Here is a 19,466-nt window from a genome sequence, read left to right as displayed (position 1 = left end):
ACTTAAAATCACTTACCTTGGTCCAAAAAGGATCCAATATTCAGGGACACACATTTCCAACAAATTGACAGAAAACATTAAAAACTTGGTTTCAGATAAAGCACAGTTTAAACAGAGTTTGAAAGACTTTTTAACAGACAACTCCCTCTACTCTGTAGATGAATATCTTAACAGGAACTGTTACACCAGCTTTAGTAAAAATGTGTGTTAGATTTCAGTTTTGACAGCACTTGGTCACAACAGTCAAGATTAGGTACTTTGTGTATGATAAATTTATTAAAAGTGCATAACTATGTTTCATTCTGACAGCGTATTAATTCTGTAAATATTAGCAGTTCCAATTTCCTGTAATGTATTCACCAATTTTGACAATCTCCTGACAAATGCTCAGGACAGTGAGTATTATATTCAAATGTTTTGTGTTATTTATGTTATACTTTCTGACTTGTTCCACATCCATGAGAAAAATCTCATTGTTGGGTCTATGGAATGAAAGCTGGATCTAATCTAATCATCATTACAATGTGCCAGACCATGCATCACTCCTTGTCTGCAGCTGTTTTGCTAAACATCACATTCCTGTTGTGCACCATCCACCATATTCCCCAACCTAGCCCCAGCAGACATTTTTCTGTTTCTTGAACTTAAAACCATGTTGAAAGGATGTCATTTCTAAACCATATAGGGAGCCCAGGCCAATGTGACATAAGATCTGTATGCTATCCCACAAAAGGTGTTCCAGGAAGCTTTCCATAAGTGGAAGAAACAATAAGAACCATATCTTCCCAGTAGAGGGGAGTATTTTGACGGGAACAGTGGTTAAAATGTACAATAAGCAATAAAGGTGTTACAGCAAAAGTGTGGTATCCTTTTGAAAATGCTTGTGTTGTCACTGAAAGTTCTGAAGAATTTTAATTACCTGAAACCAATTAAATCAAAAACGCTACAGCAGGCTTCTATCAGTATCAAAAGAAAAATTCAATTTAGAAGTTTATTGCATTACAAACTGACAGTCAGTCTGATTGGTACCCGCTTTCAGGAGGCACTACTCAGAACAGTTGGCAGACACACACAAATATAAATAGACAGTACTCCCAGCTTTCAGTACTCCATATTCCTTCCCTTATCATGTCCACCTATAATAATAACTTCTATCCTTAAGAAGGAACTTGGGGTTCTGAAAGCTCCAAGCACTGCATTTTTATGTGTGTACTGTATTGGGGGTTTCACCATCTGAGACCAAGTCATAATATGTCAAATTAGCACTCACCCTAAAAATGAGACACTTTCATACTGGGAGAGTTTCACCATAAATAATACACATTTAATTAGTTACAAAAATCAACCAAACACTGCAACATGTCAATAACTTACATAAATAATTTTAATTTCACAAATTACAAAACAATAAATATAATTCATTCACACTCCCTTATCATCATCCATACGAACTCCAGTCATTTTCTGTAATAGATTCATCAGCGTCTGAAATCTGTTCTGAATCTGGAAAGAAACAGAACATTATGTTGTATAATTCCAATATCAGAGATATGAAACAGTAATATTTGAACAGATATACAATCAGAATGAAATGAGTTAAATACAGTATCAGTAGTCATAAACATCATTAATAAAACAAATGGCAAAGATGTATTTTTCTTGATTTGAGATTTTAAGATGTGTGTTATCTCTCTGAGTTATCTCTCTGTGTACTTAACTGCCCTACCACCACCATTTATGACTATCTTATTTTGTTTGGGTCTAGGTGCAAAAGAGATCTACTCTGCTACAAGGGCATATTCACCACTTTATAGACATTAGAATTTCTGTCTCTCTATCCGTCATTTATTCCTTGTTCCACCTATGTTCTGTCAAGGTGTAAAGTTCAGAATCAGACATTTTGTTTGGAGCTTAAGTTCCCAAAGGATTTGTTCTTTTTTTTTTTTTTTTTTTTTTTTTTTTTTTTTTTTTTTTTTTTTTCCATGTTGCGCCCAAATAATGGGGGATTCTCACAACATGCTGTTGAGAAACATTCTGCACAAATCACAACATGGCATACATAATAAGTTTTCAGCAAGTAAAACTCTTAACAGATACAGTGCTAACATAAATGGATATGCGAAGTTTGAGTGCAAGTTCAGAGATTGGAACTGAATCTGGTACATTCTAAGTAAGGTTGGTTGGTTGGTTGTTTGGGGAAGGAGACCAGACAGTGTGGTCATCGGTCTCATCGGATTAGGGAAGGAAGTCAGCCGTGCCCTTTCAGAGGCACCATCCCGGCATTTGCCTGGAATGATTTAGGGAAATCACGGAAAACCTAAATCAGGAGGGCCGGACGCGGGACTGAACCATCGTTCTCCCGAATGCAAGTCCAGTGTCTAACCACTGCGCCACCTCTCTCGGTTTAGTTAAGTAAGATCACAATTGGGTTAATCAGTAGAAAAATGTATTTGACAACAAAAGAAAAATGCAACTACAATTAATAATACGCCCACTCATCAACTGCCTCAATAATTGGTTGGTATCTCCAAGGCATGCTTGAAACCAAATTTTCCATGTATTCACATGGAAGAGATCTCCAAATGCATCAAAATGGTGTTGATAGCCACTTCAAAGTTAATTTTGCTTGCACTAGATGCGATGTTAAGTATGGGTTTCCCAAAGAAAGGTTAATAAGGTTTTTTTTTTCCACTTTGGAGTCACTTTACGGATTGAGCCATATTCTTCACAGTCACCCAAATTTCAGATCACTTATAATAGCGTGTTACCCACATTTGCACAAATGATTTTGATTTCCCCATATATTTAGATATCGTGGCATGACCCCATTTTTGAACCTTTGGTGTGCGCGCGCGTGCGCCATAGTATGCCATTTCAAAGCAGCAGCACATTGAAAATTTATCACAAACACATCACCCTTATCACTAATAGTCAGTTGAGGGGGGATGTAATGGATTTTGGTGCAAAAAACGATTTTTCACAAGTATTATTTTCTTTATCTACACAGTTTAATCCATGTTGTGTGTGAATTTTATCATAATAGCAGCTTTACAAATGCCTTTAACTTGTTAAACTGATAACTCTGTACTGGCAGCCACTCCCACCTTTAGGGAAACTGCTTGCTTCAGCAGAATTTTTGCCAATGTGAAGGCTATTTTCTTTCAATATCTTTGGCTGCCACCCATATCTCTGGCTGACACCTACACCTTTGCCTGAAAACTTTCTTGCATGTGGTTTATTTACATTTTGACAATAGTAACACACATATTAGTAGGTGGAAGGTTGAATTCGCAAACCTTTACACGGAAGTCAAGATTTATGCATAATGGGTGGTGGAAAAACTGTGTTTAGGAAACAGAGGTTTCATGGAAATCGGTTTACAAACAAAAAAGAGGAAGCAGCTTGAAATGAAGAACATAAGCTCTCAGTTTCAGCATCGAAACGTGGGACACGAGAATTGCACAGGTGCGTGAATCATGATGATTTGGATTCCACAGGATTCAGACTTATTGGTTTCGAGATTCTCTGCCAGGCTATAAATTTTTCATGTTCATGTGTTACCTGTAAAAATATGGAATGCATGATTGTTGTTGAAGAAAGAAAAGTAGGAATAGCTTGTAATTTTAAATTAACTTGTGATTCTTGTGGCTATGAATTTTCATTATCCTCCTCCAAAAAAAACGGACACTGGTACCTATGAAAGCAATTTTAGGTTAGCATATTCTCTGAGATGTCTTTGACAGGGCAGGAAAGGAGGTAATTTATTGTTTGGTTTTCTGAACATACCTCCACCTTGTGCAAGGTTTGAAAAAATAAATAAAGAAACGTCTGACGCAGCATGTAGTACTGCCAAAGTTTCTATGAAGAAAGCAGTGGAGGAATTTGTGGAAATAAATAACAAAGAAATAGATACTGGGTACATATTCATGACATGAATCTCCTTCAAATGTTACTGACCTGTATGTGCCTGTAGATGGGACCTGGATGAAAATGGGTCACACATCTCTTTAATGAGTTTCATCTGTTATTGGTATTGACTCAGGTAAAGTTTTAGATGTAGAAATTATGTCTAAATACTGCTACCAGTTTGCAACAAGGAACATGTCCAACAATGAAGACAGTGAGAAACTGTGGCAAGAAAAGTATGCAACAGCATGCTCTGAAAATTATAATGGCTCAAGTGGGGACATAAAAGCTGATGCAGTTGTGAGGATGTTCTACAGATCTGAGGACCAGTACCAATATGGTGTTAGATATACTAAACACCCTGGTGATGGGGACTCCTCTTCGTTCAAAGCACTAACAGGTAAAAATCCATACAATACAACAATAAAAAAATTGGAATGTGTTGGCCACATCCAAAAGAGGCTTGGTGGTAGGCATCATCACTTGCTGAAAGAGAAGAAAGGTGAGGTACTCGAGGATGGAAAACCAGTAGGAGGAAAAGGCAGGCTTGCTCTGAAAGAAATTGATTTTCTTCAATTATTTTATGGGAGAGCTATCAGGAAAAACACACACAATTTAGAGGCAGTGAGGCATGCTGTGTGGGCAATTTTTTTCCACAAATTATCCACTGACCAAACACCAATGCACAATCTGTGTGCAAAAGATGACTGGTGTAAGTTCAAAAACAGAAATGAGATGTATTCATATAAACATTAATTACCAGAACCTGTTATGAATGCAATTGAGCCCATATTCAGGTTTCTTGCAAACCTTGATTTATTGAGGAAGTGCCTTCACGGAAAGACACAAAATGCAAATGGAAGCCTCAATAATTTAATTTGGATTAGATGCTCAGAAGGACATTCTGGGGACTTGAAGGACTGAAAATCGGTGGCTATGGTGCAGTTTTATGTCACAACAATGGAAATAATGGCAGAATTGAAGTGCTGAAGGTGTGTTTGCAACAAAAGCATTTTACACCATTGATGAGAGCAGGGTCAAGAAAGCTAACAGATCAGTGTCTTACCTGCAAATACAGGCCCTACAGATTCGAAGAGGAGAGAAGAAAAACCTGGAGGATGAGGAGTATCAGTATGGAGGATTTTAGAATGGAGGTAAGCTTATTACATGTATAAGTATGAGAAGAAAATCTGTGAACCTCATTTTCGCTGTTTTACATTTTTTGAAGCCATTTCTCAAAAAGTATATGTGCTAATGCTATGAAATTTTCAGGAACGGTTTGCATTGTGTTGCTGTCTCCCTGGAATTAAAAAATACGAGTTCCTGCAATTACATTCTGATTTTTAGATGATTGTATGTAGAAAAAAATTTAATTTTCAATGTGCAAAATTAAAAACTCTGTTAACAATACAATTTGTACCAAAATTAATAACTGTCACTCAGTGGTCTTATAACTTTCTCAGGACACTACAGTAAAATTTTCAGATTAATTGCATGATTAGAATTTGAGTTAGCTTTTTATAAAAAAGACAATAAAAAATTAAAAAATCAAATTTCTGGCAAAATATTAAACCTACATATTTTATTATATTTTTCCATTAAAACACAGCTCTCTTCCTCTACACATGCAAAATTTTAGATTTGTACGTTAATAAATTTGACTGTATTGATTTTTTAAATAAATGTTTACATTTCCGTCACATCCCTCCTTAATAAAGCATCAAAGATATAAGGGTTCAAGAGACATTTGGTAAATAAGACACGAGACAAAATTCATGAATTAATCTGTAGCGTAATGAATAATGTCGTAGCTTATACATTTACAGGTGGTACATTTGCATCCTGCTGCATACAAAAAAAATTTTCCATCTTAGTATCATTAAATTCTGGGAATTTGTTATGAATGTAATACAAGTACATACTGCAATATTCGATTTTATTTAACATTTCTGTCTGATTGGAGAACAAAGGTTGACATAAACATCTGACTGTCCACTGCCGAACATGTGGTGATTTCTGAGTGGGTGGTTCAGCAGGAACCTTAGGATAGCTTATAATGCTATGAGTGTAATGAGCAGCAATAAAATTCATATTCTTCCTTGACACTAATAAATCGCTATTTATTTCCGAAAATGTGATGATTTCTGAGTGTATGGTTAGGCAGGAGCCATGGAGACAGCTTTAATTCCTGAGACTGAAAAGAGTAGCAATAAAATTCATATACTTCCTTCTCAGAAGTAGTTGGCTCCTTTTTTCTGAATATGTGACAATTTCTGAGTATGTGGTTAGGCAGGAACCAAACAGGACAGCTTAAATTGCTGCAAGTGAAATGATGAGCAGTAACATTCATAGTGTTTCTAGTCACAAATATTTCACACATTGCATAACCACAAACACATTCCTCTAAAGAGCTCTCGCCACAACTGTGATTCTCCTGTCAATAACACATCCATAAACATCAATTCGGCACTATAGCTATAGATAAATCGATAGCCTCATTTCTGGTCGCCTTCACAGTGCCACTATGCCACGATTAAGCCAGTTCCTGCAAAAAGTACTGTGAAATGGGCTTGATCCCTCAGCAGGACGAACAAGGAAAATTTAAAAGCAATACAGCAGAGGTCACTGTACTCACATCATCAGAGTATGCTGCACTGCCATTGGCTATGAAGTAACAACACACATCCCCACATACTATATTTCAAAGCCTTTTACCGTACTTCAGTTTTCTGTTTAATTCACCATGTTCATCAATTTTTGCTTTTTTCTGCGTAAGCACAAAGGAAAAATGGCTCAGAAACGTGTGTTTTGGTGCATAATTTGTGGTCACAACATGTTGGAAAATAGCTAGATTACCTTGTACACAGAAAACAATACAATTTTTTGACCAGTTTTTGGGAAGTCTGTTAAAAAAATTCTGGAACATTTGTAATTTTGCACCAATGGTGTGTTGCAGCGAAATGCGGTTGGCATCCCTGCACACACCTGTGTTTTTATGTGTAACTGCCGTAAGTTTCATTGTTGTATGCCTGGTTATCGTTCAGTCTGCCACACAGTTTGCGAAATTGAGATGGCAGGGTCATAGGAGTGATGCGTCTGCATTACATTTTGCATGAAACTCACAGAAACCTTTATAGAGAGACACCAAATGACATAAGAAGCCTACAGTGACGAATGCTTAAGCTGTACTTGACATTATGAATGGTTTACATGGTTTAAAAATGGACAGAAGTTAAACATGACCCTGGTTCAGGACACCCTTCAATGTCAACTGATGACGCTCGTGTCAGGAGTGTCAATGAAACTGTGCATGCCAATCGAAGACTGACTATCAGAGAGATTGTAGATGAATGTAACACTTCAGTTGGATCACGTCATGAAATTCTGACACAGCATGTTTCTGCCAAGTTTGCCCAATGGCTCATGAGTCAAGACCAGAAAGACCTATGCCTTGCAATCTCTCAAGATTTTGGATCGTGCAAATGAGAATGAGATGTTCATTAAGAGAATCAGAACTGATGATGAGGTGTGGATCTACGGTTATGATGTTGAGAACAAGATTCAGGAATTACAATGAGTTAGGAAAGGTTCTCCAACACCAAAATAAGCTCATGAGATCAGGTCAAATGTCAAAGCCATACTGATACTTTTCTTTGACTTTGAAGGATTAGTTCATCATGATTTCGTCCATGGGGACAAATTGTTGATCGATGGTACTGTCTGCAACTGTTGCGATGCCTGCGAGAAAATGAGAGAAAAAAATGGACTGAAACATGGTGAGGTAATTCATGGCTCTTACATCACAATAAAACAAATTTGTTCCAAATGGTGCATGACTATTGCACAAAAAAACCAAATCATTGTGCTGCCTCATCCTCTGTACTCTCCAGCCTGCAGACTTTTTTTTTTATTTCCAAAGTGGAAAACCCCAATGAAAGGACAAAGATTTGCAACAATATATTAGAGAAAAGAAAACATGCAGATGGTGCTTCACGCCATCCAGCAAAGAAGTGAATGAGGACTGTTTCTGGAAGTGGAAAGGGCATTGGGAGCGATATATCAATTATGAAGGAGAGTATTTAGAAGGAGACCTTGCACAATAAGTTAAAGGTAAGCATAGAAAACTTTTGTGGACGAAGTTCCGTAATTTTCTGAACAGACTTCGTACTTGCTGCTATACAGCACTTTCTTTATGAACTGATGAAGTTCATTACCACAAATTATTATATAAACATTGTACTATACATTAATTTCCTTCAATTCTACAGATTTCATACAAGGTATCAGAGAGGTTTTAATCATATATGCAATTACATATGTTTTGCTTTTATTTTGGTGTTTTAAAATTTTCCTCGATTCTGGATCTTCCTGAATGTTGTGTTTTTTAATTCTGGACCACACAAAAAAATAAAACAGAGATATCACTGTAACATGAAATGGATAGAATGCTACTCACCATATAGTGGAGATGTTGAGTCATAGATAAGCACAACAAAAATACTGTTAACAAGTAAGCTTTTGGCCAAAAGGCCTTCTTCTGAACTATACAAAAAACACACACACACACAAACCTGCTGTCTCTGTCTGCTGAGGGCTCTGCTGACAGAGATAGTAGTCATGTGTGTGTGTGTGTGTGTGTGTGTGTGTGTGTGTGTGTGTGTGTGTGTTTTGTTTGTGTGAATGTGAATGGTGTGTGTGTGTGTGTGTGTGTGTGTGTGTGTGTGTGTGTGTGTTGTTTAATTCAGAAAAAAAGCCTTTTGGCCAAAAGGTTACGTGTTGACAGTCTCTTTATTGTGCCTATCTGCAACTCAATATCTCTCTGCTATATGGTGATCAGTAGAGAACCGATTATATGCATTTGCATGTTGCATATGCATTTACATTTTTGGCTCCTTTACACCGGTTATAGCGTATTTTAACTAAAAACTAGAGAGGATGCATATTTTTGCTCCATGTTTACAATATTTTAAAAATTTTGACAGGCAGTCTCTAGCTCGATCTAGTTTTGATGTCTCACAGATTGACTGAAGACCTAGAACTGTGGTCAGTTGCTAACAGAGAGGCCACTGCCTAGCGAAATCATTAAAGAACAGGAACAGGCAGACAGAGTCAATTGTCCTGCGCACACGCCCTCAGTTAATCCCCTCTGCTGTCATACCGTACACATCAGCAACAATTAAATTAAATTACACAAGCTTTTAGTTGCACGTTCATTGTTTCAGTTTAGCTTTCTATTTACTTGTACACAGTTGAACGTGTTTATGATGTGTCATGTGTAATGACTTATGCAACATGCCACCTGAAAAAAGAAATGTAGTTTCGTGGATAGCTGACCATCCTGGAGCATTTACATATGAAGGAATTATTGTATATTGTCAAGTTTACAAGAAAAATGTTTAGGGCAAAAAAAAGTTTCAAACAGACTAGAATGTTAAGAGAAGTCTGCATATCACAGCAATGCAGAAGAAAGGACCACAACAACAACTTCTGACAACAGCAAGTTGCAGTAGCAGGGATCTCTCCAAAGGTAACCATAAAAGTTGCTTAACATAGATCTATGTGAAGCATTCATTGCAAGCAATATTCCTCTTCACAAACTTACAAACACAATCCTCAAAGGCTTCCTGTGCAAATATTTGCTTAAATCAAAATATACTACATGAATCAACATTGCATAAAAATCACACACCGACAATTTACATAAATGTTCTGGAAGAAATACGCAATGAGCTCAAGGACAGCATTATCTGGATTTCAGCTGATGAAACTAATGACACTTGTGGCTGTCAAATTGCAAATTTGTTGGTGCTTTAAAAGAAGGGCCTTCTTCTTCCTATTTAGTGGCCTGCAAAGAACTTAAAAAAGTAAATCATTCTACAGTCGTCAGATTTGTGAAAGAGGGTATTAGAAAAATATTTATAGAATCTTCTGCAGATGAATGGGTGTTTGTGTTTATTTCAGATGCTGATCCCTATACGATCAAAGCAGGAAAAGCCCTCCAAGTATTTTATCCTAATTTCATTCATGTGACGTACTTTGCTCATGGAGTACATGGCCTTGGTGAAGCAGTATGTTCCACATTTGCGAATATAAATAAACTGACTTCATCCACAAAGAAAGTGCTCGCATCAAGACCTACAAAGAAAAACTACCAAATGTGCCTTTAACACCTGAACCAGTGGTAACTCATTGGGGTATGTGGCTCGAAGCTGTGTTTTTCTTTTTTTCCAATGAACATTTTGATGCCATTAGAGTGGTAATAAATGGCTTCAACAGTGCAGAGGCTTTGGCAGTTTGCCAATCCAAGGAAGCCCTTAATGACTCAGGTGTTAAAAAAGACATTAGCACTCATTTTCCCCATATACCTGCAATTATTAAAAAGCTTGAAACTCAAGGTCTGGTAATGAATAAAATTATTCTAGTGAACTCCTCATTGCTGGAGATATCCCACGAAAACTTAAAGAAAAGTTTGAAAACATTTTAAACAATAACCCAGGCTTTGAACCCTTGTGCCAAATTGATAGTTTTATTAATGGGACGGGTGAGCTTTTACCAGAAACAGTAGGTGCCAACATAGCACCCAAATTCAAATACAGCGCAGTTACCTCAATTGATGTAGAATGGTCCTTTTCTGCTTATAAAAATGTTTTAAGTGAATGAAGAGACAATCTTACTACTGAACATTTGGAACTGTACTTGGTCGTTCATGTTTACAACAGTAGAAAAATGTAAAATTGTAAACGATGCTTTGGTCCAATAGTATTAATTAAAAGCTAATGCTGTTCAAAAAAATTCATGCTTGTATGTTGTTTTTTAAATAAAATATTACGGAGTTTTTGAACATGCCCCTCTGCATGCGATATATCTTGAAGGTGGACCTGTACATATCGATTATTTCACTGCAACTCACTCATATCCCATCTGATTGTTACCAACAACAATAGCAAAGATGGACCAATTCTTGAAACATGGTATGTATCCCCATTTTGCAAATTTTTAGAAAATAATCCCAGAAAGACCCCCTTCCTAGTGCTGGCACTCTTCGTTGTAACTGATATGCACAGGTTCAACATTGAGATATTATTCCGCCAGTAACTACCATGTCTTTTTATTATTTGATCTTGCATATTTCGAGATTTTTTGTGCATTTTTATGCATATTTGCATGCATTTTTTAAGGTTTTTATGATGTATATAATCCAGTCTCTGGTGATCAGCAATTTACACTTTTCATAATACTGTCATTATTCTATTTTGCATTTTGCATTGTCTGACACTAATAACAGTTATGCAAAATATAAGAAACACTCAAAAAATTAAAAAGGAACACTCAAATTTAAAGGCAACTGACTCCTCACCCTGTTCTCCACTGTAGAACTGGCTGAACTGGCATTTTAAAATCAGGCAACATGACTTAGTAATGTAGTTACTGCAGCAAGACTGAAAGTAAGTGTAAAATACAGCCATCATATACTATGCAACAAAATTAAAGGGTCGCTTTCTTGAAACACTGCCATAGTACTCCACTATGATGCTCAAGTTCCAAATTTGGCTCTAAGGTGTCTACAACCTAACTCTGCAATGTTGCAAAAGTGTGGTGCCCTTGAGGGTCAGAACTCAGAAGTTCATGTGGTAACATTTAAAGAGGGTTAATGATGTCACACTGGTGCCACATTTCACCAGCATTCCACCCAACACTACCACTGACGTGTTACACTATGGGAACATTGTCACATCACCCCTTACCCACATCTCACCCCTTTTCTTGACACCCAGGATTGAAACTATGTATTTTCCTTATGGAATGGCCAAGAAAAACATTTTGGACTCACCAATGCCCAGAATCAACATGAAAAGGTCATAAAAAATATAAATGAAACTACTCCTTCTCGTGGGGCATTCACTTTCATACATTTCACAGTAAAAAATTACCATTTTCATTGTGATGTGCAACAAAATGACATTCTTGACAATCTTTGACACTGTTGACACTCCCTGGCTGATTCAACAGTCCTCTAAGAACATGGCGGGGCTGCAATACCACTGAACATGATCTCACCCCTTTGGAATACAGTGTGACCACAATTTTTTGCTCTGATATACAGGGTGGAACCAGTAGGGTCCACTCAACACAATCCAACGAAATTGGAACATGACCCAAAGCAGCAAATGTTTACTCTTCATCCCTCTTCTTTTGCATGTGGTTGTGGGGGGGGGGGGGGGGGGGGGCTGCAGATGGGAGGGTGGGGAGAAGGGGGTGCGGATACGCAATATTACCACACATATGAATAAAACGGCAGACCCTCTCTAAGACTCCCCCACCCCCGCACTTCAGCAAAACCATCAGTGCCACCCATGCACCTTTGTTGGGCACTTTAGTAATGTCTCTGTACAGGCCTACCTGTCTACCAATTCCTGCTGCTGGCAGGGTAGGCAACCATTTTGACACCCTTCAGATTTCACTGCAGCCAGCAGCCACTAGTGGCAAAAAGGTACCCTGTCATAAAAATATGTATTTTATTTTCTGACAGGGTTGAGTTACTGTAATATCTGAGTTCTTTTAATTGAACATGTATAGTTTGTCCTTAAGCATGTATTGTGCTATTTTTAACAAAATTATCAATACTTTTCTTTAAACTGCACTCTAGAGGAAATCAAAATTTCTGTCATTTTAAAAAGCAGTTCTGTGGTGTTTACAAGGCCAATGTAATGAATATTCATATTAATAACCCAGCTCCTTTTATTTCTATTTTTGGTGAAAAACAGACAAACCATGACACTGTGTTGTTTTCAGCTGTCGAATATGTCAAAATACAGTAGTGCACATACTCTCTCCATAGTCTGGTTGAATGTAGCCGTACAAACACAACTTGGCAGCACTTTTAAAATAAAGAAAAAAAAAAAGAGTCGAATTCCCATTAGTTATAACACAGTACCTCTAGCATCATACAACATTATTCTACTAACTGAGCCACAATGACATAACATCTGAAAATTCTAAATTAGCGTTCACACACAATATTGTTAGGGCTCTTTGGTAAAGTTGGCAGGTTCTAACTTTCAAAGAAAGAAAAGACAGCAATAGCCTCCAAAACTGCAATGTATATACTCATTCAAGATATAATGAGCTGCTCTTTTATTTCGTCTGTTAAAATGTCTACCACTGTGAAGCATCTCGACCGCAAAAGTCAACAAGTGGCTTCTGTCATCTTCAATACAGCATGTACACATCATAATGACATCACACTTAAGTTTCTCAGTATGCACATAATGTCCTCCATTGCACTAGACTGAGGAAGGGAGACGTTAGTGGTTGCCAACACAGCAATAGCAGGTGGATGCACAACACCGAGCTGATGGTGAATGATGAGCACAGTGCTGCAATGAGTCAGGCAGAAGGCAAGCAAATGCTTAAACCCAAAAGGCAATAGGGTCCGTGTGTTTTTCAGGGGTTTTTGGACAAAATTGAAGAATGCCCGAGTTTTCCCAATTTTCCAGGGCACTGGGTATCACATAGACTGATTCACAAGGAAGGTTTGTGTATATAACTTATTACCACTTACACGAGCCAAGTCATCTGGCTGTAGATACTTAATACTATCCAGACAGGACAGGTCACTAGTACATAAACAAGAAATTATTTCTCTGTGCCTTACCTGTTCTACAGATCGCTGAGGCAGTTGTTGACGTATCATGTAAAGTATTCTTTCTGTAGCACATTCCTGCTGAAACATTTTCAGTATAACTTTATCTTCTTCTTTCGTCCATGTCATCTGTGTAGTGTCCTCTGATATTGAATTAGAAGAGCATACATGAAAGGCCAAGTCATCTCTAGTGTTTCTTTCAACTATTACTTGGTGAGAATTTGAAACACTAACACTCTCCTCAGTGCTCTTTCCATACTCTTGTACAAGTGGCTCAATAACGTTAGAATCTTTTGAGCTGGATTGTACCTCATCACTTCCTAAACATGGGGAAGTACCTTCATTTTGCTGATTATGTTGTTCCATTTCAGCAACCAACTTGACAGGTGCAGTGTCAGTTACTTTGTCCATTATAGTTGATGCACAAGAATTACCACAGTTGAAACTATCTTCATTTCTGGATAATGTACTGTCAACACTGAGAGTATTAACATCAGGGCTGCAATGGACTGTTTCATCACTTTCAGTTATACATTTTAATGTTACTGATGGCTGCTTTAGCGACTGCATGTCTAAGGACACATTACAGCTACCCATCTCATTAAGAGAAACTTCTATAGAATTGTTATGCACAACTGATTCCACAGTGGACACATTGTCAATTAATCTACATTGTTTCTTGGCAGGTGGTTTATGTAGCTGACAATCTTGAATTTTCTCATTCTTTTCTTGGGTGCTTGTTATACACGTGGAACAAGCACCATCTAAAGTTTGTTTATCAGAGGGTGGTGGTGATTTAGTTCCTGACTCAAGCGACTTTTGTCGAACTCTATTTCTGGAGCTGCTTCTTGATCGTTTTACAGAACCTCTCTTGGACAAGGAGCTGCTACCAGTTTTATTTTCTCCACTTAGTTTTGGAACTTTGATGCACACTTTGAGGGTACCACTTCTACTGCTTCTAGTAGCTTGAGAAAAGCGAAGATTGTTTCTGGTATTGCTAGTATCTGGACGAATACCTTCAACAACTTTGTTGTTCCTGTTCACAGCTCGTGGTTTAATATTTTTTGGTTTAACTGTGTCCTTGCCTGCCAAATTGCTAACATCTGACTGTGAGCAGCTGTTGTGCTGCATCACAGTTGGATTCAGTGTTGCTTTGGATGGTGATGTTTCCTTCAAAGCACCTGGTTCATTGTGTCCACTATCTTTCTTGCGTGTCTTCTTAATACACTGTTTAGGTGCCAGTCTCTCAATACATGCTGTCATGTCACAATCTGGAAAAATTACCTTTGCTGGTCGAAGAACCTTTCCTATTTGCATGAAGACTCTTCCATGAATGAACTGTAACAAAGAATGATCAATACAATAGGTAACCATTCTTAACATCGGACTGTTTTAGAGCTAAAACACAAGCAGGAATATATATGGAACGATATATAGATATTGAATGAACCTCAAACATAATATTAAGACTTATTTTTAAAATAAACAAAATACATTCTGCAAAAATCAGTCAAATCTAAGCAGCAACATATATTTTTATAATGAGGAAGAAGGTCTCAATAAAAAGTCACAGAAACTGATAAATGACAGCAAACAGCACTACAATATGATAATGGGGGAAGAGGCTTTAATGCATCAGCAACAGAAAACCAAAGAACTAACATTTAGTTGGAAACTCTGACAGGACTATGTCAGCAGAAATGATGAAAGTCATTTGTTAACAGAATTTCTGAAAAATAATATAATGCTGCTTATCATATTCTTCCAGAAAAAATCAGAAGAATAGCAAGAACCAAATGAAACTATAAAGAAACTGTACTGGATGTGCTGGTCCTTAAGCACTTTCATTTTCCATGAACAATGAGTGGCCAAAAAGATTCCATTTGAGGGTGTTGCTGCAGCATACATGCTATAAAATGTGACTCTGATGCAGTCATATAAGCACTGAAATGTGGCATTCATGTCTTTCCAACATGCAGACCTGCTGAAACGAGAACTATGGTGAAGTTATTACCAACTGCGTCCAAGCAGGACTAACATGCTATTAATCTTTTCTTGGCTGCCAAAGGACCAACACTGGCAGACACCCACAAGAGAATGAAGAATGTATATTCAGCAGCATGTCTGTCAAAAACCATCATTGAGGAACAGTGCACCAAGTTCCATACTGGACATGATTCAACACAAGATGCAGATCGATCTGGGACATCACCCCCATTTCAAGGAACCTAGTGTCTCCATCACTGGGGTACAGTACTGCACAAAGCTGGAGAAATTACAGCATGCAATTAAGGTAAAACATCTGAGAAAACTGTGACAAGGGGTGCTGCTGCATTATGATAAGACACATCCACATATTGGAAATTTCTAATGCAGAAGTCGTGCCGACTCAAGTGGGAGACACTCGAGCACCCGCCCTATGGACCTGATCTCTGCCCTTGTGGTTATCACATATTATGCCTCTTAAAAAAGACCTTGAAGAGTTGATGATCCCTATCAGACTAAAATGTGCTGCAGGCTATTACAGACTTCTTCATGCAGTAGAACACAGTGTTTTACCAAACAAGTATCTTCAACCTGGTGCACCGGTGGGATGTTTCCCCCAATGTCCACGGCAATTTTGCCTGATTGGCATATCGCATCTGGACTGTAAGTCCTTCACGTGGAAGGTTTTTGAGTGCCCCTTATAATTACTACCTACAGGAAGTCAGAACTGTAGATCACGAGAAGGAAGTGTACCAGATTAAATTATGCACAAAAAGTACAGCATCTTAGAAAATGATGATGATACTAACATAGATGAAAGTAGTAATTATTTAACATAATCAATAGTGCAAACAGCAAAAGATGTTGCAGGTGAGAATAAAGCTAATGAAACAAGGTAGCTATTGGAGAGAACATGAAAGTTTTAAATAACCTTATAATTAGTAACTATAGGATGTCAAAATTGTAGAGCACGAGAAAGAAGTGAACCAGATTAAATTATACAAAAAGTCCAGCATCTTAGAAAATGATGAAGATACCAAGATAGATGAAAGTAGTAATTATTTCACAAAAGCAGTAATGCAAACAGCAAAAGATGTTGGGGACGAGAAAAAAGCAAATGAAACAAGGCAGCTATCAAACAGAAAGTGAGAGTTTCAAGTATGCATAGAAACTTTGTACACTAAGCTGTCATCAACAAAACCCCTTGGGAACTATCTTTGAGAGGGTATGAAAAGGCACTAGGAAAATTTATCAAGAGGAACAACTGAAACAAAAAGAGGAATAACAAAACAAGAGAAACTTACATTGGGTAAACACCATATTGCACTAATTAATATGATAGGTGGCACAGTAACTAATACGAGAAAGTAAGGAAACTGTTCAAGCATTCAAAAATTTCTGTAAGTGTTTGTCTTGTGATCTCTCAGTTTTCCTCCTCATGAATGATTAATAGTGTGCCTTCAGGTGTCTAGTCAAGTTGTTGACTCCACTTCGTTCAAAATATTTTGTCAAGTGATCCAGTCTAGATGGAGTCTAGGCAGCGAGTACACATAACAACATAGCAACACAACTTGCAGCACCTGAAGAAGACAAATAGGTTGGTCAACAAAATAGTGTGCATAAAATGGAATCAACAACTCAGTTGAACATCTAAATGGACACTGTTAATGTCTGTAAAGTTCAGGAAAACAGAGGGATAATAATGACAGTCACAGTATTCCAGAAGAAAAGTCATATGAGGTGTATAGATCCGTATTAAGTACAGAGAGAGAGAGAGAGAGAGAGAGAGAGAGAGAGAGGACAACCATCTGGGATTTATAAATTTGAGTAAGTTTCTGATTTTTTCAACAAAAAAATAAAATACATGCAAAAAGAAACCTTTACTGACATGTGTTTGTAAACTTGGCACTGATTCACCATGTGTTAGTACACTAAATAATAAATATGTCAATTGCAATTTTTATAAGACTTAATCAAGACAGTGAGAAATTCAGAATTGAAAGTGGAGTTAGGCAATGTGATTCCACAGCACCAAAATTATTATTAGTAGCCCTATAGGAAATTTTCAGATGTTGATGACACTGTACTGTTTGCTTCTCATGCAGATCAACTTTAATAACTAATGGGCAAACTTAAAAAAGCAAACTTGAAAGTAGACATGATTACAATACGACTAAAATATGAGTAATATTTTAAATAATTGTATAAATTAACAGTTAACTGAAAAAATAGGCAATGAGTTTTTTCTATTTAGAACAGTTGAAGAAAATAAATGATTGGACATGAAGAGAATTAAGTTTCTGAATGAAATGAGTGGAAAATTTATAATCAATGTGTACCATCAGTTTTGGGCTGTGGTCAAGAGATATAGATTTATAATGTAAAAATCAATAGAAACTGAGGGTTGCCCAGCTAGCAATGGAGAGTTGCTTATTTGGAATAATAATGAGAAACAGTGAAGGGATCAGGGAACAGACTAGAGTAGCAGATGTAATTATGATTGTAATGGAAATAAAATGACAATGGCAGGAACCTTAAGTCAATCAAATGGATGGTAGACGGATTAAAAAAGCTCTGTGCTGGTTTTCAAGAAATAAGGAAAAAGAAAAAAAATGGCTCTGGGCACTATGGGACTTAACTTCTAAGGTCATCAGTCCCCTAGAACTTAGAACTACTTAAACCTAACTAACCTAAGGACATCACACACACCCAGGCCCGAGGCAGGATTCGAACCTGCGACCGTAGTGGTCGCGCGGTTCCAGACTGTAGCGCCTAGAACCGCTCGGCCACTCTGGCCGGCTAAGGAAAAAGATTCAGAATATTCTGGACATAAAACAGTTCCCAATTTGGAACTCCAATTGGTTCGATGCGAGTACCATTTGTGATGCAGCAAACATCCCACCAATAATCAGTTTCTTCCCGGACTCATTGCAGCAAATAAGGCATAACTTGAGCAATGGCGGCATAGATTCAATTTTTCAGATCAGCTAAATTTTTTGATAGGGGAGGAACATACACATGGTCTTTAACGAAACCCCAGAGAAAGTAATCCAGTGATGTCATGTCTGGAGAGCAAGGTGGCCAGGCGACTGGCCCTTCATGGCCAGCCCATTGACCTGGGAAGCAATTATCAAGGAAATGTCAAACTTCTATGAGGAAATGAGGTGGTGCACCATCTTGCTCATAGTAAACCATTCCCTCTCAGTCATCTTCATTGATCTGTTGGATTAAGAAGTTTTCAAGGCTATCCAGATACATAATACCAGTGACAGTTTTCTTCTAGAAGTAGGGCACCAAACATGTTATCTTTGAGGCTGTCACGAATGTGTTCCAGGGATGCATATGGATTTTCACTGCCCCATGTTCTGCAGTTGTGTGTGTTCACCATATCACTGATATGAAATTCTGGCTCATTGCTAAAGATTATTGTGTTGAGAATGTCTTGTCATCCTCTATTCAATGCAACATTTCCACACAGAATTTCCCACGAGTAATCTTATCTGCATCACTAATGTGCTGTGGCACTGTGAATCTGTTTGGTTTCAAGTGCAAATGTGTATGCAGTACTTGCCAAACAGTGTATTGTGGAATGCGAGTCTAGCGAGATGCACGTCACACTGATTTTTGCGAATTGTGGACAAAGCTCTCCCAAACCTAATTGACATAATCATCAACATGTGGGCTACCAGATGGTTTGGTATGTCACAGTGAACAATGCACCTCAACAAAGTTCTTGTGCCCAGTGTAAATTGTAGGCCTGCTTGGAGATTCTTGAGCTTATTCAACGTGAAATTTATGCTGAATATCTGTTGCACAGTTAGTTTCATGAAACCAAAACACACAGGGAGCACGCTCCACACCAGCAAAAGTGGTCACTTTAAGTGTGCAGTACGCTGGTGCTACTGTTGGTGTAATGGGGTACTGATGCACT

At 37.7% G+C, this 19,466-nt stretch overlaps 1 protein-coding gene across 2 annotated transcripts in view; it reads right to left on the bottom strand.

Moving 5' to 3' along the window:
* Positions 1-1,366: 1,366 nt before the first annotated feature.
* The window catches only part of LOC124798418, a 141,838-nt gene continuing 123,738 nt past the window's right edge, over positions 1,367-19,466 (bottom strand). For both annotated transcript variants that reach the window (XM_047261816.1, XM_047261817.1), the window contains 2 exons: positions 13,562-14,887; positions 1,367-1,503 (listed from right to left, as the gene is read on the bottom strand). In XM_047261816.1, the coding sequence (XP_047117772.1) occupies positions 1,423-1,503; positions 13,562-14,887 (1,407 nt within the window). In that variant the 3' untranslated portion in view covers positions 1,367-1,422. The remainder of the gene's footprint in view (positions 1,504-13,561; positions 14,888-19,466) is intronic.

Source organism: Schistocerca piceifrons, chromosome 5 (genome assembly GCF_021461385.2).
Source record: "Schistocerca piceifrons isolate TAMUIC-IGC-003096 chromosome 5, iqSchPice1.1, whole genome shotgun sequence".
In the NCBI taxonomy this organism is placed as follows: Eukaryota; Metazoa; Arthropoda; class Insecta; order Orthoptera; family Acrididae; genus Schistocerca; species Schistocerca piceifrons.
Note: the sequence above shows the minus strand (reverse complement) of the source record. Positions and strands in the feature narration are given on the sequence as shown.